The following is a 23,380-nucleotide window of genomic DNA, read 5'->3' on the forward strand; positions in this document are numbered from 1 at the left end:
TTTCCGTTGGTCAATAACTACTATAAATTAGTTAATAATTTATCATTTAGATTTGCTTGAAAGAACTCAATCCCTGGAAGACACTGCTCGCCATCTCAACGATTTTAGCGAAAATTTACGCGATCTTCAACATGGACTGCAACGTTGCGAGGATAAACTTGCATCCCATGATGCTCTTGGCGGAGCATCTAAAGATCCTAAACTTCTCGATAGGATTAAGGTATCGATTCTTTTAGAATTTTTCTAAAAGAAAATTATGTTAGCTTTAACACTCACATTGTTTATCAGACAATCATCTCTCAACTGTTCAAATAGGATCATTTATTCTGGCCTAGTTTAATTAGCTAAAAAACCATTTTTCCTCAATTTTTGTAGAATTTACGAGAAGAAACAGCAAGTTTGAAAAAACCGTTGCAATCAGTAAGACAGCAAGCCAATGATTTGGTGAATGCTGCCGGTGATCAGGGAGTTGATGCAATGCACTTACAAGATGAAGTTGACAATGTCACGGACCGTATCGACGATCTACAAGCTAAACTAGATGACCGATGTAGCGAACTCCAGAGTGCGGCTACAGCGGTTGCACAATTTAATGACCAAGTTAAGGGTGTTGTTCAAGATTTATCGGACCTTGAGAAGGAGTTGGAATTGATGAAAGCACCTGGACGAGACATCAAAGTTGTCCGTGGGCAGATAGAGGACGTTGGCAAACTCATCAATAAAATCAATAAAGCTACTGATGATGTTGCTGATGCTGTAAGCTCTGGGGAAAGATTAGTTGACTCTGGTTTTGCTCCTGATACAGTTGCCACTAGAGATCAAGTTGAAACCTTGAAACGTCAACTTGGCAAGCTTGACGAACGCGCAAGAAACAGAGAAGAGGATCTGAACACTGCTCTAAGTAAACTCCAAGAATTTTATCATGCACATGCGGATGTCATGGATGACATCAATGATGCGAACGAACAAGTACGCATGCTTAAACCTGTTGGATCAGAAGTTGAGACCATACGAGCCCAACAAGAAGATTTCAGGAATCTCAAGGCAAATCGAATTGAGCCAATCGGTCATTCGGTTGATAATTGTAATCGACTCGGACAGTCACTTATCCAAAGCGCAGGTCGTGATGTTAACACTGGCAGTATTGAAAAAGATCTGGATAAAATGAATGATAAGTGGAACGATCTAAAAGGCAAGGTGAGTAGAAGGAGTAATCTAATTATTATATACTTGAAGCTAATCTTTTTAGTAACACTGGCCTAGTTTCTGTCTGATTTAAATCCCCATATTATTTGTCCTACAATACTGGAAATATTCACTATTTTTTTTCTCGTTTTTTTTTACAGCTTAATGAACGAGATCGCAAGTTGGACGTGGGTCTTCTGCAATCTGGAAAATTCCAAGAAGCACTGGATGGACTAGAAAAGTGGCTTGCTGATACTGAAGAAATGGTTGCTAATCAAAAGCCGCCTTCGTCCGATTACAAGGTTGTTAAAGCACAGCTACAGGAACAAAAGTTTTTGAAGAAGATGTTGATGGATCGGCAGAATTCGATGTCATCACTATTTACGATGGGACAAGAAGTTGCTGGAGGAGCAGATTCTAAAGAGCGCAAAGTTATAGAAAAACAACTAAAAGATCTCATGGGTAGATTTGATAATTTGACTGATGGTGCTGCAGAAAGAATGGATGCCCTTGAACAAGCGATGGCAGTGGCCAAGGAATTCCAAGACAAGTTAATACCCTTAGCTATTTGGCTAGACAAGACCGAGAAGAAGGTGAAGGATATGGAACTAGTGCCAACAGATGAAGAAAAGATCCAACAGCGTGTGAAAGAACATGATACACTACACGATGATATTCTATCAAAAAAACCAGATTTTAGTGAACTGACAGATATTGCAAGTAATCTCATGGGACTTGTCGGTGAGGACGAGGCTGCTACATTAGCAGATAAGCTCCAGGATGCTGCGAATAGATACGCTGCTTTGGTTGAACGCTCCGAAGCACTAGGAAATCTATTGCAACGCTCTAGACAAGGATTGAGACATCTCGTCCTCACCTATCAGGATCTGCAAGCTTGGATGGAAAGCATGGAGGTTAGACTTTCAAAGTATCGTATATTAGCTGTCCACACTGAGCGACTTCTACAACAGATGGAAGACCTTGCTGATCTCACTGAAGAAGTTTCCACACGACAGACCGAAGTTGACAGCACGGTGGATTCTGGGCTTGAGCTTATGAAACACATCTCTAGTGATGAAGCTCTCCAATTAAAAGACAAGCTTGATTCTTTGCAACGACGATTCAATGATTTGGTGACGCGAGGTTCTGATCTTCTGAAGCATGCTCAAGAAGCCTTGCCTCTAGTGCAGCAATTCCATGATAATCACAACCGTCTTATGGATTGGATGCAAGGAGCTGAATCAGCACTGCAATCTGCTGAGCCTCACGAGGAAGAAATTATTCGTTTAGAAATGGAAATATCTGAGTACAGGTTAGTGTTGGATAAGATAAACACAGTTGGACCACAGCTGTGCCAGATTTCACCTGGAGAAGGCGCAGCAACAATCGAAGGTCTCGTGACTAGAGACAACCGGAGGTTCGATGCTATTGCTGAACAAATTCAGAGGAAGGCTGAAAGGATTCAACTAAGTAAACAGAGGTCCCTTGAAGTGATTGGTGATATTGATGACCTTTTAGACTGGTTCAGAGAAGTAGATGGACAACTCCGAGAAGCAGAACCACCAAGTAGTGAGCCTGAAGTCATCAGAGTACAACTCAAAGAACATAAAGCTCTCAACGACGATATTTCCAGCCAAAAAGGTCGAGTCAGAGACGTTATTTCAACAGCTAAGAAAGTCATACGGGAGAATACCCAGCACGAAGACACTTCGACAATCAGAGATAAAATGGAAGACCTGCGAGAGACTATGGAAATCGTTTCTGGTCTTTCAGCTGATAGGCTAGGTGCCTTGGAACAAGCTTTACCATTAGCCGAGCATCTTCGAGATGCTCACGCCGGTTTAGTGAGTTGGTTGGAAGAAGCCGAGCAACAAGTAGCAATGTTACCAATGCCAGCATTACGTCCTGATCTAATTGCTGTACAGCAAGACAAAAATGAACTTCTCATTCAAAGTATCAACGAGCATAAACCACTTGTAGAGAAATTGAATAAGACTGGGGAAGCTCTTATCAAATTGTGCAATGAAGAAGAAGGGGCCAAAGTACAAGAAATTTTGGACAATGATAATGCTCGTTATTCAGCCCTGCGTGCAGAGCTGCGTGGTCGCCAACAGACACTTGAACAAGCATTGCAGGAGTCTTCTCAATTCTCTGACAAACTTGAGGGTATGCTTCGTGCACTTTCGTCAACTGCTGATCAAGTACATGGCGCTGAACCTGTGAGTGCTCATCCTCCTAGACTACGCGATCAGATGGATGAAAATAACGCCGTGGCAGATGACATTGCTCAAAGGTCTGAAGCCTATGCAGCGGTCAAGAAGGCTGCTGACGATGTCATCAACAAAGCCGGCAACAGAGCGGATCCAGCGGTTAAAGATATCAAACGCAAATTGGAAAAACTCAATCGGCTTTGGTCTGAAGTTCAGAAAGCCACTGAAGATCGTGGTCGAAATTTGGATGAAACATTGGCTATTGCCGAAAAGTTCTGGTCCGAGTTAAATGGAGTAATGGCTACATTGCGCGAACTACAAGATGCTCTTGCTGGCCAAGCACCTGCTGCTGTTCAACCTGCGGCAATTCAACAGCAACAAGTGGCCCTTCAAGAAATTCGGCAAGAAATTGACCAGACAAAACCTGACGTCGAACAAGTCAGGGCTTCTGGACAAGAGCTGATGGGTCTCTGTGGAGAACCTGATAAACCTGAAGTGCGTAAACATATGGAAGATCTGGATCAAGCCTGGGACAATGTAACTGCGCTTTACGCACGTCGTGAAGAAAACCTCATTGATGCTATGGAGAAGGCGATGGAATTCCATGAAACACTCCACAATCTTCTAGAATTCTTAGAGGAAGCTGAGGACAAATTCGCTGCTATGGGCACCCTGGGTAGTGACATTGATGAAGTTAAGAAACAGATCAAGCAGCTTGCGGCTTTCAAAGCAGATGTCGACCCGCATATGGTGAAAGTTGAAGCTCTGAATAGGTAAGCATTCGTTTATTTTTAATTTTGCTCCAAACAACAAACCCTATTATTACCAATAGTGTTGGTTTCTTCTGAGATCGTAGACACGATCAGTGAATTATTCCTGTGAATATTAGATTAGGTAATCTAATGTGATTGATCTAATTTATCTAATATAAATATTTGTTTTTGGCGTTCCTGAAAACAGAAGTCTCACAAGGCAAGTCAATGTCTTTGTGTTACGTATATCGTTGCTGTAGTTAGAGCATGGCTTCGATTTATATTTAATAAATTTTTTTCCAGCTTACTACATTTTCATTGCACGGTATATTATTAAACTTCCCCTGCTATATATCAATCCATCACACCTTCGGTGGAACTATTCCACTGCATAAAAAACAAAAAAATTTCAGGACCACTGTGTGTGAGACAAATAAATGTATTGTAACAAATAGAGAATCCCAACTGCGCTGCAGAAACTCTTATCAACTAAATAAGAACCTCTTGATTATTTTCTTTGCTATTTGATGTCAACATTATTTCAAGTTTTTTTTATTTAGCTTGGTGTTATAATGGTATTAGAATTTTCCAGCAATAGAATAATTTGTAAACCAAATTCTTCTTTACATTAGGCAAGCAGCGGAACTCACTGAGAGAACATCTTCAGAACAAGCAGCTGCTATCAAGGAACCGTTGGGTGCAGTTAATCGTCGATGGGACGGACTACTTCGTGGAGTTGTTGAAAGACAAAGGCTACTCGAAAATGCATTGCTGCGACTTGGACAATTCCAGCATGCCCTTGACGAGCTTCTAGTATGGATTGACAAAACTGATAGAACACTGGAAGATCTGAAACCAGTAGCTGGTGATCCTCAAGTGATTGAAGTTGAGTTGGCTAAACTCAAAGTTCTGGTAAATGATATTCAAGCACATCAAACGAGCGTAGACACTCTGAATGATGCAGGAAGACAACTTATCGAAGATGGTAAGGGTACTGCTGAGGCATCCACTACAGCCGAAAAACTTGGAACCCTCAATAGGCGTTGGCGTGACCTACTGCAACGAGCGGCGGATCGACAAAGAGAGCTGGAAGATGCTCTTAGAGAGGCTCAGTCCTTCACGGCTGAAATTCAGGACCTGTTGTCATGGTTAGGTGACGTAGATAACATGATTGTAGCATCTAAACCTGTTGGTGGTTTACCAGAGACCGCGTCAGAGCAGCTTGAGCGGTTTATGGAAGTGTACAACGAAGTGGAACAAAATCGACCAAAGGTAGAGACAGTTCTTCAACAAGGCCAGGAATATTTAAAACGCGCTGGAGCTACAAGTGCAGGTAGCTTGAATCACAATCTTAAAACATTGAAACAAAGATGGGATAATGTTACAGCACGTGCGAGCGATAAAAAGATCAAGTTGGAAATTGCTCTTAAAGAAGCAACAGAGTTCCATGATGCTTTGCAGGCGTTTGTTGATTGGCTAACAAATGCTGAAAAAACCCTAACCAACTTGAAACCTGTATCCAGAGTTATGGAGACCATTCTTGGCCAGATTGAAGAACACAAAGCGTTCCAAAAGGACGTTGGTGTTCATCGTGAGACTATGTTAAACCTCGACAAAAAAGGAACTCATCTCAAGTATTTCTCCCAAAAGCAAGATGTTATTTTGATAAAAAATCTGTTGATCAGTGTGCAGCATAGGTGGGAAAGGGTTGTTTCAAAATCTGCTGAACGTACCAGAGCCCTGGATCATGGCTACAAAGAAGCTAGAGAGTTCCATGATGCATGGTCTAACCTAATGAATTGGTTAGATGAGACTGAAAAAACCTTAGATGAAGTAGCTGCTGATGGTGTGGGTGGAAACGACCCAGAGAAGATCAAATCTCGACTGAATAAGCATCGTGAAGTGCAACGTGCTCTCAGCGGTAAACAGGGAGTCTATGATTCTACCATGAAAAACGGTAAAACCCTGAAGGAGAAAGCACCCAAATCCGATGAAGCAGCTTTGAAGGAGCTTCTAAATGAATTGAAAAACAAATGGACAACAGTTTGTGGAAAGAGCGTCGACAGACAAAGAAAACTTGAAGAAGCATTGCTGTTCTCAGGACAATTTAAAGATGCAATTCAAGCACTGCTTGAATGGCTTAGAAAGGTTGAAAAGCAACTGTCAGAAACAGGTCCGCTACATGGAGACCTTGACACGGTGACTAATCTCTTTGAACAACATAAATCATTCGAAAAAGATTTGGCTTCACGTGCCTCTCAGATGGAATCGGTAATCAGAACTGGTCATGATCTTGAATCTAAGGCGACTCCGGAAGATGCATCAACAATCAGGTCCCAGCTTACTGAAGTTAATTCTCTCTGGGATACTGTTACTCGCTTATCTTCAAATAAGACTTCTCGTTTAGAGGAAGCTCTTAGGGAAGCTGAACGTCTTCACAAGGCAGTTCACGTTCTTCTTGAATGGCTGAGTGATGCTGAAATGAAACTTCGATTTGCTGGGCAATTACCCGAGGATGAACAGGAAAGTAGGAATCAACTAATGGAACATGAGAAATTCCTTCGTGAACTTCAGTTTAAGGAAGTTGAGAAAGACGCTACTCTAGAATTGGCTCACGTTATTCTTGCCAAAGCTCACCCTGATGGTGCAGCAGTAATCAAACATTGGATCACAATCATTCAATCCAGGTGGGAAGAAGTTTCCACATGGGCTCACCAGAGAAACCAGAGGCTCGAGACTCACATGCAAGGCCTACAGGTAGATATTGCAATTACGATAAACTGACAATATATTGATTGCATCTGTCAGTAAATAAATAAATTGACTAATAGTAATAATATAGTTGGGGAAATTACATTATTCTCTTAATATTTATAGGATCTTGACAACCTTTTGGAGGAGTTGCTTGAGTGGCTCGGTGGATTAGAAAATACATTGAATATCTTGGAAGCTGAACCACTTCCTGATGACCGTGCAACTCTAGAGGAGTTGATCACTGATCATCGTGAGTTCATGGAGAACACGAGTCGAAGGCAAAATGAAGTCGATCGTGTATGCAAAGCTCGTCAGGTCAAAGCTGTTAAAGATGGTCGTAAATTCTCAAGACCCAAATCAACAACACCAAGGTACATTTTTTTCTGCACTTTTCCCAAATTTTCATTGCACGTTATTTAGAAATAGTCTTGTCTTGTATTTCTGTATTAATTCAATTAAATCTGATGTCACAATTACAATAATTTGGTAAATTATAATAATAATGATCAGACTGAATTCAACGGACATTCAGAATAGTGTCAATAGTCTTTGTTTTATGATGGTGAATAATACCAATGAAATGCAGTTGTTTTGAATATCCATTGCGTCAAACGGAATGTTAGTTTACTTTATATAATTAAGCTTCCATATTGAAATTGCTTCCTGCTTGCGTTTTGTGTGCATACTGCATGTGTTTTTGTTTTGACTTTGTTTTGGCACTGGCTTACTTCACCAACATCAGTAAGGACCACTACTACGACTACGAGTATGAGCAACCACCACTGCGGAAGCAAAGGTTCGTCATCAGAAATAATTTTCTGATAAGTTTATCAAATTTTGTTTCATTTATAAAATGACGTTCGTAAATTCGGAGTCATGCATCTTAGTGCATACCAATTATTAGTATAACATGTTTCATATGATAAAATCTCAAATAATTCCAGACATGTTTAGGATTCAGATTTTCGATTAAATGAAGATAAGTTTTCTTCTTACTTGATTCAGCTTTCAAGATATCATTTCGTTAATTTCATGTCGTTTCACTACCCTTTAGTTTCAAAGGAAGCCGAGACCTAGTCCAGGGACCACGGCATGGAAGGTATTACCTCATGTGTAAATTATTAACATTTTAAACAATATACATCAACACTACTACATTGTCTTAGCAAACTAAGCATATCCTTTATATTATTAATTTATTTGCACCGCTTATTTAGAAGTCTTAACTTGATATCAAATGTTAGATGTTGCACGAACGTACTAACGTCTTTTTAGTTCATTTTTTTATTCATTTCAATTATTTTTATAATTTATTCAACGATCATTCATAGACCGCAAAGATATCAGGACGAGGATTAGTAAATTTACAAAAATGTTACTTAGTTTTCTCTAATTTCTATGTTTTTCTTGTGCAATTGATGGTTTTTTTACCTAAGATTTTATTAAAATTATATTTGCCTTGTGGTTATATCTGCAATATTTCATTGCGTTCAATATCATTTTGATATGATACTTTCGCGGAACACATACATATTCTGAACCTTGCCTGACTCAATGCATCGAGAAACTACTCGTTTATCCGAACAGATTTTGAGTAGTGTGTTTTGAGTGATGTGACGCATGTTCTTGTTTAGCCGAGCCAGTCCAGGTCGCGAGAGAACGCCGGATCCTTCGTTACCACACATTGGTCCACGCTTCCCACCAAAAGGAAGGTATGTAGTCGTATCTTACTTCAGAGACCATTGTACTTTCGTATTGCTATGTCCATATAATAGCGATTATTGTGCAGTAGCGTGATATTTATTTGGAGTTATGGTTGAGGAAAAGTGTGTGTGCCTTGTCAAGTTTATGGCTCTTCTTCGGTTTGTGTTTATGACTACTTTGTTTGAACAAAAATTTTTGTACCGAGGAATGTTTACAATTGAGTATAGTAATAAGTTTTGTTCTAGTCAAATTTGGAAATGAAAATCTTATTACCCAGTTATCACAGTTTACACAAAGTTTGTATTTACAAGTAATTTACAAAGTAGGGAATTGAAATTTTTAAACTTGTAATTAATGCTACACTACAAAATATGATTTCGAACATATCAATATATGAACTGTACAATTAATACGTCATACTCGTTCTTGTCAACTCCCGTGTGAATACTTTACAAATGTAGTTGCCATTAGTAGATTTTCAGTCACCTATTGGTTACTAAATCTTTCCTGCGTTTTGTCCTAAATAAGTAGCAAGGCAGCTGAACCAGAGTTCCGAAGTCCAAGAGTTAAGCTTCTCTGGGATAGATGGCGGCATGTCTGGATGTTGGCGTGGGAGAGACAACGCAGACTGCAAGACAAATATAATTATATTCAGGAACTCGATCGTGTCACCAATTTCAGCTGGGATGATTGGCGCAAGAGGGTAAGCTGCCATCCCAATTATCAATACTCTCCAAGTTTTTGTTGACGTGAATAATGCAGAAGGAGCTCTAATCATTTTGAATCATTTTACGTTCACAGTTCCTGAAATTCATGAACCACAAAAAATCACGTCTCACAGATCTGTTCAGAAAGATGGACAAAAATAATGATGGACAAATTCCTCGTGAAGACTTCATCCAAGGAATTATGAATACTAGTAAGTGATGTGATTGTGTAGTATCAAACTAAATATAGCATATAATAAGAATATTAACCAGTTAGGTAAGAAATACATCGTGAAGGTTCATTGTATTTTAATATGTATTTATTATTTTTCTAGAATTCGAGACCTCGCGCCTGGAGATGGGAGCTGTAGCAGATCTTTTCGATAGGTTCGGCAAAGGTCTGATCGACTGGAAGGAGTTTATTGCTGCGTTGAGACCAGACTGGGAGGAACGAAGACCTCCAAATGATACCGATAAAATTCATGACGAAGTCAAGCGGCTCGTCATGCTTTGCACCTGTAGACAAAAGTTCAGAGTGTTCCAAGTTGGTGAAGGAAAATACCGGGTACGAATTTTTCTGTACATTCTTCATTCGTTGATTAGTTAACAATTTTTGAAACCAATAGATTCGAATACACCGTACAGTACAAATTACGGAAAATTTGACTATTTAATGAAATTTCCGTTAGCGAAGAAAATTTATCAGTATTTTATATAACGATTTCTTACAGTTTGGAGACAGCCAAAAATTACGCCTTGTCCGGATTCTTCGTTCTACTGTTATGGTACGAGTCGGAGGTGGTTGGGTAGCATTGGACGAATTCCTTGTAAAGAATGACCCTTGTCGCGGTGAGTTTTCTTCATATAATTCCGACCAACATAAGTTTTTTAATATTCTATCGACCATTTTATTTGAAACTGAACCTATGTTGGCTGGCCATCATATTTTCCGTTTCATTAAGCAATATTTTGGAAAATCAATGATCAGCTTCTTTGATAGCAATATAACGTTGAATTTTTTTTCTATTCTAAAGTCATATTAATTCGATAAAAATTATTTGACAAATAAAATACCTGCTAAGTTGAACCAAAATTGTCTTGTAAAAAAATATCACCTGCCTTTAATATTTCAATGGTCAATAAATGATCTTAATTTGTACAATTTTGAACCGATTTAGCGTTGATACAACAATATCGAACAACTTCTTGTTTATTTTTGAATTGCTAACAAGAATCTGACATTATATTTGCCATCTTATGTGTGTCGAAAATTAGATTGAAATATATGGTATTTATGCATAACGATTTCACCCAGTACCATGATATTTACGAAGAAAAGAAACGTGATTTATTATTCCCGCTCCCCTATCAAGAGGCACGTTACGATATTTAGTTATGGTTTTAAGACCGTCGTGTTACTTGTTAGTTTTGAAAACCATTTCTCGTGTTTTATTTCAATAAATTAATTATTCCGTATTTTCTGTTATATTTAACATTTCTCATGGTTCATCAGCATTCATTTGCTCCGCTCGAATAAAAACAAAAACATTTTGCTAACTTTTAACTTTAATAACTTTAATAATAACATATACTCACTATTTAATGTGAGGTTGTAATAATATCTAATTACTATACTTTATATTTTGAAATGTTTTTGTGCCTGGGCTCTCATAATAATAATATATAACATTATAGTGTGTTTGTGTGTATGATCTCAACTCCTGAGGTAACAACAAAAGTAATTTTTCTTAATCACAAATAATCATCATCTAAATATAAATATGGGGACATAAATGGAGAAAGTGTGTGTTTATTATATTTGCTTTTGCTTAGCTTGTTGCTGAAATATTGGTTCTTAGTTCTCCTATCTAATTTGGCCAACCACAGTTGATAGAAAATGGTATCAATTACAAAAGAAGACTTGTGTGGTTTATTTTCGCTGTTTTATAATTCAACTTTCATGTATTGCCTAATTTGATTTTTTTATGGATTCATATATTAATGAAATTGATAATTGTTAAAAACAATCGGTAAAACTGCCTAGAGTTTTAACTGGATCCAGTTATTGAAACGTGTATGTGCTTTGAGCTTTTTAATTTGGTTTGAAATCTTAAATTCTAAAAATGCACTTGAGTTACGTCGAAGGAATTAGAAGTTCGTGATCTAGATTTGAGAAATTATTATCTTTCTAACGCAATCTTCTTTTGGGAGAACACTAAATCAAAGCATAAAAATAATTGTAGTTAATTGTGATATTGTTGATAGACCCCATACTAACATGAACTTTATTGCTTTCTCTCACTCCACCCTCCTTAAACCTCATCACGCACCTTCCTAAACATAATTATTACTAAATATTAATCATTGATTTAATATCGGTATAATTATGGTTGCATTTTATCCCTTGAATCAACTGCAATGCATGATCTTATATTTTTAATCTCACCGTATGCTGTTCACTGTATTATTTCATCACAATAAATCATTTAGTTTTTTTAATGCCAATACCGGATCCTAACAAACCTGAACAGCACGAGGGCTGGTGCCCACTTGGTAAGAGTGTTGTGCATGTCATTATTTTTTTCACAACTGATATGCCAAGCTTTATAGCACAAAAAAGCAACGTTTGCCTTTGAGCTAAGCACTAATTTTTTGGAAACGGAAGATCTATGACTGATTGATGCAAAAAATATGCACAGTGCTATTATCTCTAGCACATTTTTTTTTTTCAACCAATTATAACTTCAATTGACAAAGTTGACTAAACGGTATTGACTTAATAGCAAATCATGTACACGGATTTACTTCAAACTAAATTTTATTATCGTTTAGATTTCAGATCAGAAAATTGCCAATCAATATTATAACATCGTTGATCAATGGGACATAATAAATTCCTAAAACATCTCATCACTCTAATTCTATTTGGTTATTTGCATTTATTGACATATCAGCTGTGAAGTCATAAGTAATTTACGTTGCATGCACATATAATAATTTACTTGGCGTTCAATAATTTATTCGTTTTTTCAATAATTACTTGTATCCTAAGTTTGTGTTTTCCAGACTTTATTTAATGATAAGTTTAACTGTATATTGAGTTATATCTCAAAGCGCGTTGTAAAAAATGAGTTGACAATTCAATTCCTGACGACTGAGAGTATTGCATTGTCAACAGAGTTATTTCGTCATAGATTTAGATGTGTTTCCCGTTAATATTCTGTAAAACATATTATCTTCATTTCATTTGTCTGTCAGAAAAGTAGTACAGCACATTTAATTAAAGTGTGTAGTGTTGTGGTGACTGCAGATGCAGGACATTTCGAATTCATTATCAACTTAAATGCAACGGTAGTTGGGAGCAAAAATGTTTTAACGTTCCTCGGACATATTCTAATAGATTTAGTTTTCATTTGAGGCAATGAAACAAGTTCTGGTATATTCTAGCGGTATAACAATATCATAAATATTTTATCTATATTTCATATCAGTGCCCTAGTTTGAATTCATTACATGGTACGGTTTGCAAACTTAAGAATTGTGTTTTATTTTATGTAATAAAACTATTTATTTATTTATTTATCTTCTCCAACCAATATATGTAGCATGGTGTTGGAGTTGGATATGGATTTTATAATGGAGTATTTCAGTTATGTTTGATAGAGTGATGCTATTATATTGTAACATGAATCTCATTCGCAAGATGGTTTATGAAGGAAATATTCAAAGTCCATCGAAACGAACACTTCATGTTTCAAAATGACAGGTATAATGTAGTAACCATAGGAATACCAGTCCGTATTACAGAATATATAATATGCAAATTTGTTGAAACTACCTATAATATAGTAAAATTAGCGTCGAATCAAACATAATTCAAATAATGAAACTGTAATACAAACTGATATATCATTTTTCAATATCCCTAATTATTTATATTCTACTTAAGTTTTTCCTTTATTTTATTCTAAATTTGTTGTTTTCTTTTTTCTTTTATCAACCCACTACACATACACGAACACTACACGCTATCTTCTACGATTAAATTCTTTTACCTCTTCTCAACTTTTTAATTCTTATACCAATTTTTTCAATTCGCATGCCTCGGTATTGTAAATTTGTAATATATCTACTATATTATGCTATACTAATTTTTTTTTCATATTCTTTGTTTATTTTATTTTATTTTTTTCATTATTCTGTAAAATTTTTTTCCTTAATTATGTACAATTGAAATTATTTCCTCTCTATATTTGTTCTTTGTAAAAAAAATATTTGGCACCTCCTACAATCCTTGGCATCCCGTAACGCCTTCCTACTAACTGCGTGCACGCAACACACTCTAGCCAAGGGAAGGACGAACATTGAGCTACGGGAACAGTTCATACTGGCAGATGGCGTCAGCCAGACTATGACGGCGTTCAGGTCCAAACCGAGTCCAACCTCGACCCTGCAACGTACGCCAATATCCTCTGCTGGGCCCATAACTAAGGTAATAATGACAGACCCATGGAATATCCTTTCATCACAGTCAAGTGTCAGAAATGAAACCTGCTGATCCATTACCTCTCATTCACATTGCTGTAATTTCAACGACATTGACAGTTAGAGACCGAAGAAACTATTTGAAAAAAATTTATTTCCGTGTGCAATAAATTTTTTTCACATTTATATCTATGACCTATAATTTCATGTTAATCTTGGTAAGTGTAAAAGCTTGATTTATTTTCAATAAAACAATTATTAGAGTGAATTGTTAATACTGCAGTTGAATTACAGATAAGTAAAAGCTTCTTGCCAAGTTCTGTATGTTATCGCACTTTCGTAAACGATTTTCTTTCTATAATTTAACTGACGTACATCAGACCGCATATTCATCGCATTTTCACAATCTCTTCGTTCTTTTTAACTGGGGTACGTGGCCATAAGAGGTTTCAACACTTTTTGGTGAGTACATTATTCATATATTAGAAGTTTACAGGATCACTTTGCATGAGCACGGTTGATAAGTATACGTATATTGGTAGTTGTATGTAGTTGCTTTGTTATGACTTTGTCACACTTTGGTATGTTGTGTTTATGATAAACTCAAGAGTTTTTGGGTACTATTGGTAAGGAACAAATATTGTTGGAATATCATTTTCAGGACAACACTCACTACAGATTGCGTTAAAACCTCAGGAGATGTGATTTCAGCGTGATCATTAAGTTGAATAGGTTTCATCTTTTTCACAAATGTTGATAAACCGGCACAGATGCACTTTCCTTAATTGTGTGAATGATCAGGTCAAATATTATGGTAGCATCCTCATAGACTTTGATTGACATTACACCATCTTCGAAATATCGTAAATTATACTTGCATCATAATGATTCTTTGTACCCAAGACAGGAATTCAAGTATAAATATAATACTTCAGGCTCTTTATTATTTCTCACACTTGAATGTTTATTGCCGAATTCATTTCATTGACAATAAGTGTCAAATGATTGATAATCAATATCTACTTGTCAAGCTTACCGTAACAACAGTTACATTATGGAAGTTTGTATACAGCTAAAAATCGGACAGGAAAACAAAAAACAACGTTTAACAATATGTTGTCAGAGAGATGTTCTGTAAAATAGACACAACGTTGTAAAACTTTTGGTTTATGGTACAGCGGAGGAGTTCATGAACCAGCTGATGCCGATATTTGAGAGTTTGAGGCAAAAGGAGGATCTCCCGTGCTCATACCCTCTCCACATGCACGCACCCTCTTACCACTGGGTAAATAATGAATTCTGTCTTCCATTCTGTCGTCCTTGTGATCATTTATTGTTTTGTTTTGCGTTGCTGTCCGTGTGAGCCTGTGATTTGCATCTACTAAAATAGCGTGATTTATTAGTAAATTTCCTGTCCATTGTGCTCCTGAAGAAACCAGAGTAGAATTTTTGCGAAATTTTTGCCAAGCTTTTGTTCTTGTATACATTAAATAATTTTGAACATCACGAAAATTGTTTATTAATTTTATCACACATAGAATTTCTCGTAGCCAAACTCATTATTCTCATTTTGAAAATTATCACTTGAGAAACTGTGAAACTTGAAAAAATTGACTACCTCATAGCTTATTAGAATTGTTGTCTATTCATCACAAAAAAATTTCCAAAAAAATTCTACTGAAATAATTCTAGGACGAAGCACACTTGAGAGTAGCAACAAAAATTTGGGTTTGTGGTTTTGAGGAAGTACCGTGGTATAGTATTATGAATGCTCAATATTATCTGAAACTCGCAGATACTTGTGCAATGTATTCTGTTTGATTGTGTAGAATCGAATGTATGATATGAATCACCATTTCAATCATTTATAGTATTATTTTGGTTTATTTTGTTTCCACTATTATTTACCTGGTTTGAGTACTGTTTGTTTGAATGCCTCGAAATACTTCCTTCTATTGTATTCCCGTCCTAAGCAACGGACATACCCATATTGGACTCTTAGCATGGATGGGTAATGATCATAGAAATTCTATGTATTCGTTTTGACATTAACTAGTCCTCTTAGTGGTACATAAATTCAGGCCTGCTCTTATGTTTCGTCTTTTCAAATGCAAATTTCAACATTTAGCGCAATGGAAAAGTTCAACAGTGGCAAAGAAATTCAACTGAACTGACTTTGAGAGATATTGTTAAGGACTTTCGAAGATAAAGACCAATTTCACAGCATGTTTGGAAAAATTTATCTCGGACATGCTACCATTACGGAACTTACCCATTGTTTTAGAATGCAACTATAAATTGAGTAGAGAATATTCTTGTTTTTCAAACTTTTTAACTATATCCTGTATTAATGCGTGGATAGTGGCGTTGATTGGAGACACCTCAAATCACCATAAACTACTGTATCTCTCCCAGCTCCTTATGGTAAGTTAGCATGTATTTGGTAGATTCCTTTTCTCAGTTTTAATTATGGTAAAAAGTAGTCAACCTTTTTTTTAACGTATTTAATTGTCCTATTTTGAACTAAGATCACATAAGTCGATCAGGTTGATATCACGGTGACATCTTTATATACAATTTTTATAATTTTTAAAAAATCCTAGTTTTATTTTCTGAGTAATATTTAAATTTATATAATACCAGTACTACTACTACGACTGGTACTACTAGTATTACTTGACACATCATATATTCTTGCTATACCATAAATAAAATTGAGTCTTTTCAAACATCAAGTAGTACGAGCAGTGGGTATGTACATATATTATTAATTATTTTTGTTTTTCTACTCCTTGTTATTACTTTAAATGTGAAAAAATGGGAAATTGTCCAACGTGGATATACTTGTTTTAACAATAGTACCTAAGTGACGATTGATGTATGCTTCCAGAAATATGATTACTTGAACATATTAATCAATATTTGTTGAATGAACTGATAGCTTATGATTTTTTCGTCACTGTATTAATAGTTTCAAATTAAACTCATGTAAAGTATAATATAACTAGTAATTAAAGCATAATAATACTGAATACAACTCTTTACATTGGAAATATGTCTGTTTTCATATATTCATTGTTATATTGGATTGTGGTACACATCAACTTAAAATTGTATTTCATACTTAATTATGGTTCCAATTTATACAATTGAGCTAAGGATCACCGAAAGCAAAGAAAGCTTTTTCATAATCGCAAGTTGAAAACAATGCATCTCAATAGCAAACTGTATAATATCAATTCACTTCTAACCAATTACTGCGGTAAATAAATGATAAATTATCAAAGTGTAGTAGACTGCCACAGTTAACAAAAATGTGTTGAGGAGAATGAGTAATATTTGAATGATAATTCCAACTACTTTTTTTTGTAAATTTTAGTTGTTTTAATTAATTATCCATGTACACTTTTATGCTGTAAAAGCTTGACTAATAGCTTCTAAAGGTGTAAATTCAGAAACATTATTAAAACTCTGTTAATTACCACGTCTAGGTGAGAGAGCGTAGTGCACGAAGTACACCTATGGGTCAAACACGTGCATCGAGAACTTCATTGAGCGCTGGAACACCTGACAGTCTCAGTGACAACGAAAGCTCTTTCAGGCCGCCAGCACGTAAAACTAGTACACCTTACAGAAGTACTTTAACCCCAGGTAAATAGATTATTCATTTCATGCTCTGAAAAACCGAAATGTTTGCATTCCAGTTTAAAGTGCCCATTATTGACAAGAGACATTATCAAATGAAACTTTCAATTTTCATGGAGCACGTATGAGTGTCAATATGTTTAAATTTTCCATAAAAATATCCGTTTTTATGTGACAAATTTTTTATTTCAGGAGGAAGCCGTCCGTCAAGTAGGCCTGCATCTCGACCAGCGAGTCGGCCGAGCAGTCGACCAGTTTCCAGACAAGGTAGCAAGCCTCCAAGCCGTTATGGATCAACTCAATCCTTAGACAGTACTGGTAAGCTGCAATTGCATAATAATTTTCTCTACCACTAGAGGAAAAAAGTGTCAGGTATAAATATGACATTTCTTCTAAATTTCGCAGATGAAGGCACACCAAGTCGCATTCCACGTAGAACTGTGGGTACCACAGGTAATACGCCAACATCGAGTCGTCACAACAGTATTTCTGGTAGACGACTAGGGGCTCCAGTTAATGGATCTAGTTCACGTCCACGAACACCTACCGGCCTGATCAGTCCCGCTGGTGGTGCAACCTCCAGGTTTGTAAAGGATTTTGTTTACCAGTACTGATAAATATGAAGTAAAGTAAGCCTGCAACGATTTAAAGAAGACTAACTTTCATTGCATTACCTTTAGTTACTTGTATTAATGACGTAACATGCTAACTGCATTTATATATTATTTATATATTTATCTATATATAATAGATTTCAAAATTGTTATTTCAGTGAAGGTATAATATTACTCAATAATAGTAGTTTTGATTCTTCGCCTCAACAACCAATAAATACCGTATCGTTTCGATGCTTACCGTTTACATACCGCGAAATTAAACGTTGATTAAATCTCATAAACACTCACAAGTACAAATGATTGGTGTGTTCATGATTCATTGTTCCGAGATTGAACCTTCAGTAAATTTGATGGCAGTCATACAAGTCAACAAACGGTTGATAAATAATTAATTGACAGGCCTTAACATGCAGCTAATAAAATTTTTAGGTTCGGCTCAATGAATCGAGCATCGAGTATACCAACCCTGTCTGGTGTCGGAACACCAATTAGGTAAAGAACAACAATAACCTATTACCTGATTTTTCACGGATGGTTTTTATCATCATGTATTATACACGGGTTCGGGTTGTGTACTATATGTTGCAAAAAAAAGGTATATTTGTTAAGCTGAAGGTTGTTCTGAAAACGTCTGATTGCGAAGCATTCAATCTACTCTATTGTAGAAAGCAATCGGTCCATATACATACAGTGTTGGTGGTGGTATTACTCGTTGCATTATAAATTCATATTATCACTTTTTGTTCATTTGCTTTGAACTTGCGTTGTTTTATAACAACATGAATCTTCATGCATTATTATAATAAGCACCAAGTGTGCTTCGATCTTGTACACCCGCAATGTACACATTATGCGATGTAAATATTATTCAATAATATAATGGAAAACTAATTTCAATGTGGTGATGGGTTTAGCCGCTCTAGGATTCCGGTTTACGTTGGACCAGAAATAAAATCTCCCCAGTCTACAATCAGCAATATCTCAACTCATTCAACACAAAGCAACCAATCCACTATTTCTACTGATTCCACTGGGTATGCCTGATCGCATGTCTTTCAACAAAATAGATGCTGTTTCCTTGCTGTTTACTATGTTTTTCTTGCTTTAAATATTCACACAGACTTTGTTGAGAGTACACTGCAGCCTTTTATATTTGATAAAATCCTCACATTAAAAAGTATAAATATTTAGCACTAAACATAAATCAGGCTGCACTGACAATCTTTGTAATTTTGATAACAGTTTCTGAAATACTCAATCAATCTTGATACTAAATGGAAGTAGAAGGCTGTATACATGACCAGATTCCAATGAATACGCTGTGCCACATTCTAGCATGGCGATACATACACAACTTTTGATGTGATGCATGTCTGTACTATTGCTTTGTAAAACCAGAGCTTGAAGTGGATTTAACAGATATTTCGCATGCTGAGATTATTGTGGCTTGTGTCGTTGAGTGATGTTTGATTTTTTTTATTCCTCCATCACTGTGTCTTGTGGAATGATGTCATTTGACTGTCTGTATATACAGGATTTTGAAAGTTGATTCGTAGAACGCTACTATCTATAAATCACTATCATAGAAATAACCTTTTTCTTAGAATATATAATTAGAGGATGAGTTTCTATGGCTTTGAGCTTACTTTCTGTTAATTAATACTAACAATTTCTTTCCGCAATGCTCAGGAGCAGTTCCATCCGTACAAGTTCAGCAACTAACATCCCCTCGACCGTCAGGCAAACAAATAGGTAAAATTTGGAAATATTCATTAATCAGAGTGATCAATGTAAGGCCAACTTATCCCCAATTTCCAAGTAGTGCAGTAAATACTCTTTACTCAGATTATCATCAGCATTTTTTACATTCATCTATTAATTTGTTGTACATATTTTCTACCAATTTCATATTTGGTATTGATTCATACTTTTGCCCTGGTGAATTCGGAATATGATTATTGGGAACGATTTTTTGATCTTAAAAAGCGGAAACGGGCTTATGCTGAGTGAAAAAAACTATAATGAAATTTTGTATGTCGCTATACTACAACTTCGACTTATAAGTGAAGCTTTTTGAAATATGTTCATAATCTGTGTTTGTACATAGTTTAATTGTACTTATTGTTGAACAAAAATAGCAGCAAACTTCGTGACGTATACAAATAAATAATCCAGTACAAAATTTTTCGTGAACAAAAAAACTGGAATATTTAAAGTATAAAATTCTAACAGATTCCAACATACTTTACTACTTATGATTGTGATTCTAAACACAGGTGTTATCAGAAAATTTACTATCGTTAATACTATAAATAATAATTTAGGACACGGACACCATCCAGCGGCTCCAGTACGCCACTTCCGCCAACGTCAAAACTTGCTCGAAAACCATCTGGGGCATCGGATACGTCTGTATCCTCAACTCCAGGGACAAAGAAGGGTGGCAAGGTTCCAACCCCGATTGAGCAACGGGCTCCGTTCAGGCTATAAAAAGCATACTTAACTGCTTATTCTCTCTTGGAAAAAAAGAAAAATTGTCAACAGATTATTAAAAACTGCCATATAGAGGATATCCGAGTTCGGTAGAACATTTGAAATTTATAAACGAGCAAAAACATCATTACAAACGTTGCGGACCATGAAAAAATACATTTAAAGTCTGTAAAATCGGACTTTCCATTATAAAAAATAATTTTGCAAATATAGTGATGAAAGATCATCATAGCTCCTAATTGCTTGCACTATTTGTCCGCGAAGAATTAGGGCAAAGAAAAAAAAAACGAAGAAATTGAGAACAACGTACTGTTATATGCAAGGTATTCAAAGATAGGCTGATAATGACAATTATTAGATAGTTATGAAATTATATTGAGGCATAATATCGCGTTAATAAAAAAAATACATGATGATTGCGTGAATTATATTGAAAATATAATTGGGGTAAACGCGCATTTCGTCAATTATTAATACTTAAAACTAATTGATATCGTATCAGCTTTGCAGAATCCTTGTTTAAACTGATCATTCACTATTGAATACAAAGAAAAAGTATCAGTTTGTTTAGTCTTGACACCACTCGAGCTTAAAATAGTTATCTCCTTATTTATTTAAAAAACTGAAAAAAGGTAACTAATAATAATATATGTGATGTGTTCTGAAAGTAATTCCTTTCCACTTAGAATGTCTACAATAGTTTGTTTTCTTGTGGTTTTTATACACGATTTACCTTACTTCACAATGATAGAATATGGCATTATGAAGGTCGGAGATATGCTTTGTGCATCACAAAAAAACGAAATTATCGTGACATTGCAGTTTGGAATATATTGCCAACTCAGTAGCGTGTTTTTTTTTTTTTAAGTACGACTAAAATTAGTTAGCTAGGTAGAGAATAAAGTGTAAGTATCTGTAGCGTATGGTGTGAAGTTTCGGTTCGGGGTATTAAACACATAAACATCTAGTTTACGGAAACTTCTCCCTACGGTACAATGTTTACATTTTATTGCGTATTAATTTTAACAAATCAGATAATTAAGTATGGCGCACTCACGTTTTTCGTCGAAGAGTTAATATTAACAAACTTTATCTAGTTGCCCTAGGTATTCTTTTTACAAATGTAACAATATTCAGTAATAATTCTCCTAATTTTATAATAATATATTCATGGAATATTATTTAATGCCAATATTCTTGTTCTGTCGCAAATAGGTTGTGTCTTCTATATTTATATATATATTTAGAAGAACACAATTAGTGTTTTTTTTTTTTTTTTTTCAAATAATTGTTATTATTATTATTTTTGTTTTCTTCTGTCGAATCATGCGTGACTGCTCAAAACTGCATAAAAAAGATGAGAAAAAAAGCAAGAATCAATGGAGTTAATTAAATTTATGCAAAAGAGAATTTGAGTGAACAACTCCTATAAAAATAATGCTGCGGAAAAAGAGAATTTATTATGTAAATATTGGTTGGTTCTCTTATTCTATCGCGAAATTATTTACAAAAGTTAAATGATGTTAGCAAGTTTTGATACTAAAAATGGAGAATGAAAAAAGAAAATTATATGAAAATCAAACTTAGCTTTACGTTTACGTTGCACAAATTATATGAATAATTTGTTCTCAACTGCGTTGTGACGCCTTATTAGAACGACTTCATAACGCAACATTGGCAAGGATATTGCTAGATTTATGGATTAGATAAGACAAGACGGTTTTGTCTGAAACAGTAGAAAAACGTGCCTGCCTGTGCGGTTTTAGATAAAACCAAAAAAAAAAGACATTTCCATTTTTTATATTAAAAAATATATAATTAATATAATAGAAGAAACCCTAACATTATTATCTAATATAATTAATGTATTAACATTCATCATTTATATAATATTTTGTTTTGCCTTACTGTAAAATCTGTACCATCGCTAATAACGCTGTGAAAAAAAATATATATTTAAAAATATCTTTCAATGTTTCAAGACACACTTGATTCAACCTGAAACTCAGCTTCGCTAAGACTGCGTAACAGATGAATCACGTCGGATTGAAAAGCTTCTTTTTGTGTACCTGACAAATGATTCGAAATTGAATATAGTTTACGTAAAAATACAAATACCAAATAAAATAGACGGTAAGAAATTTGTACTGTTGATTGATGACCTGGTTTCCGTTCATTCAACTCCGTTCTCATTTTGACACTGTTAAATAATTATATTTTTATTTTAGTTGCTGGCTTGACAACTCTAAATAGAAGCCTGCTAAGACGAATTTAAAAAACACAGATTTGAAAGCTCATTTCTCTACTTTTTGGCTCTGTAATTGCCCAACTTACGTTTATCCCTAAATCCTTCTTATCTACTCAAACACCACTTTTTGGTCAGTGGAAATAGAAATGTTCAGTTTTATCACACAATTACTAGCGAAGCTGAATACCTCATTAATAATAATACACCCTACACACCTGCCGTTCATTAACTAATGGTCACTGCTTCATTATTCATGAAGTATCTGATATTAGCCAAACAGTAATTTATAACAATTATTCCGCATCTTCACCAAACTTTTATCAAAATCTCTCCCCATTGAAACTGCAAACAGTTCAACAAAATCCCTATAGATCTCGGTTCAAATTGTTTTTTGAATTGATTAATAAGTTTCAAAATCGGAAATTTAAGGTAAAAAATGTGGTTAGCAACTACATTCATCTCTAGACATTGCACTATATTACATGCCATTCAATGTATCTCGAATATAGAGAAGCATGACACGGCACTATTATATAATCATGCTAGGGTCCTGATAAATGATGCGATCCTTCTCTGGCGC

General features: G+C 35.4%; 1 protein-coding gene across 50 annotated transcripts in view; it reads left to right on the forward strand.

Moving 5' to 3' along the window:
• The window catches only part of LOC124407219 (microtubule-actin cross-linking factor 1), a 175,049-nt gene extending 153,884 nt beyond the window's left edge, over positions 1-21,165 (forward strand). For 16 of the 50 annotated variants that reach the window (XM_046883122.1, XM_046883125.1, XM_046883131.1 and 13 more), the window contains 21 exons: positions 51-220; positions 376-1,197; positions 1,347-4,168; positions 4,356-4,367; positions 4,780-6,904; positions 7,025-7,272; positions 7,644-7,697; positions 7,956-8,000; positions 8,536-8,613; positions 9,134-9,308; positions 9,407-9,524; positions 9,648-9,877; positions 10,044-10,161; positions 13,659-13,804; positions 17,289-17,448; positions 17,635-17,760; positions 17,848-18,025; positions 18,489-18,551; positions 18,974-19,093; positions 19,749-19,811; positions 20,384-21,165. In XM_046883122.1, coding sequence (XP_046739078.1) covers positions 51-220; positions 376-1,197; positions 1,347-4,168; positions 4,356-4,367; positions 4,780-6,904; positions 7,025-7,272; positions 7,644-7,697; positions 7,956-8,000; positions 8,536-8,613; positions 9,134-9,308; positions 9,407-9,524; positions 9,648-9,877; positions 10,044-10,161; positions 13,659-13,804; positions 17,289-17,448; positions 17,635-17,760; positions 17,848-18,025; positions 18,489-18,551; positions 18,974-19,093; positions 19,749-19,811; positions 20,384-20,549 — 8,039 coding nt within the window. In that variant the 3' untranslated portion in view covers positions 20,550-21,165. Of the gene's footprint in view, positions 1-50; positions 221-375; positions 1,198-1,346; positions 4,169-4,355; positions 4,368-4,779; positions 6,905-7,024; positions 7,273-7,643; positions 7,698-7,955; positions 8,001-8,535; positions 8,614-9,133; positions 9,309-9,406; positions 9,525-9,647; positions 9,878-10,043; positions 10,162-11,802; positions 11,982-13,658; positions 13,805-14,975; positions 15,083-16,159; positions 16,222-17,288; positions 17,449-17,634; positions 17,761-17,847; positions 18,026-18,388; positions 18,552-18,973; positions 19,094-19,748; positions 19,812-20,383 lie in introns of those variants that run through there. The other 34 variants (XM_046883167.1, XM_046883121.1, XM_046883160.1 and 31 more) reach the window with 26 other exon arrangements.
• The last annotated feature ends 2,215 nt before the right edge of the window (positions 21,166-23,380 follow it).

The sequence above is a fragment of the Diprion similis genome, chromosome 6, assembly GCF_021155765.1.
Source record: "Diprion similis isolate iyDipSimi1 chromosome 6, iyDipSimi1.1, whole genome shotgun sequence".
Lineage (NCBI taxonomy): Eukaryota > Metazoa > Arthropoda > Insecta > Hymenoptera > Diprionidae > Diprion > Diprion similis.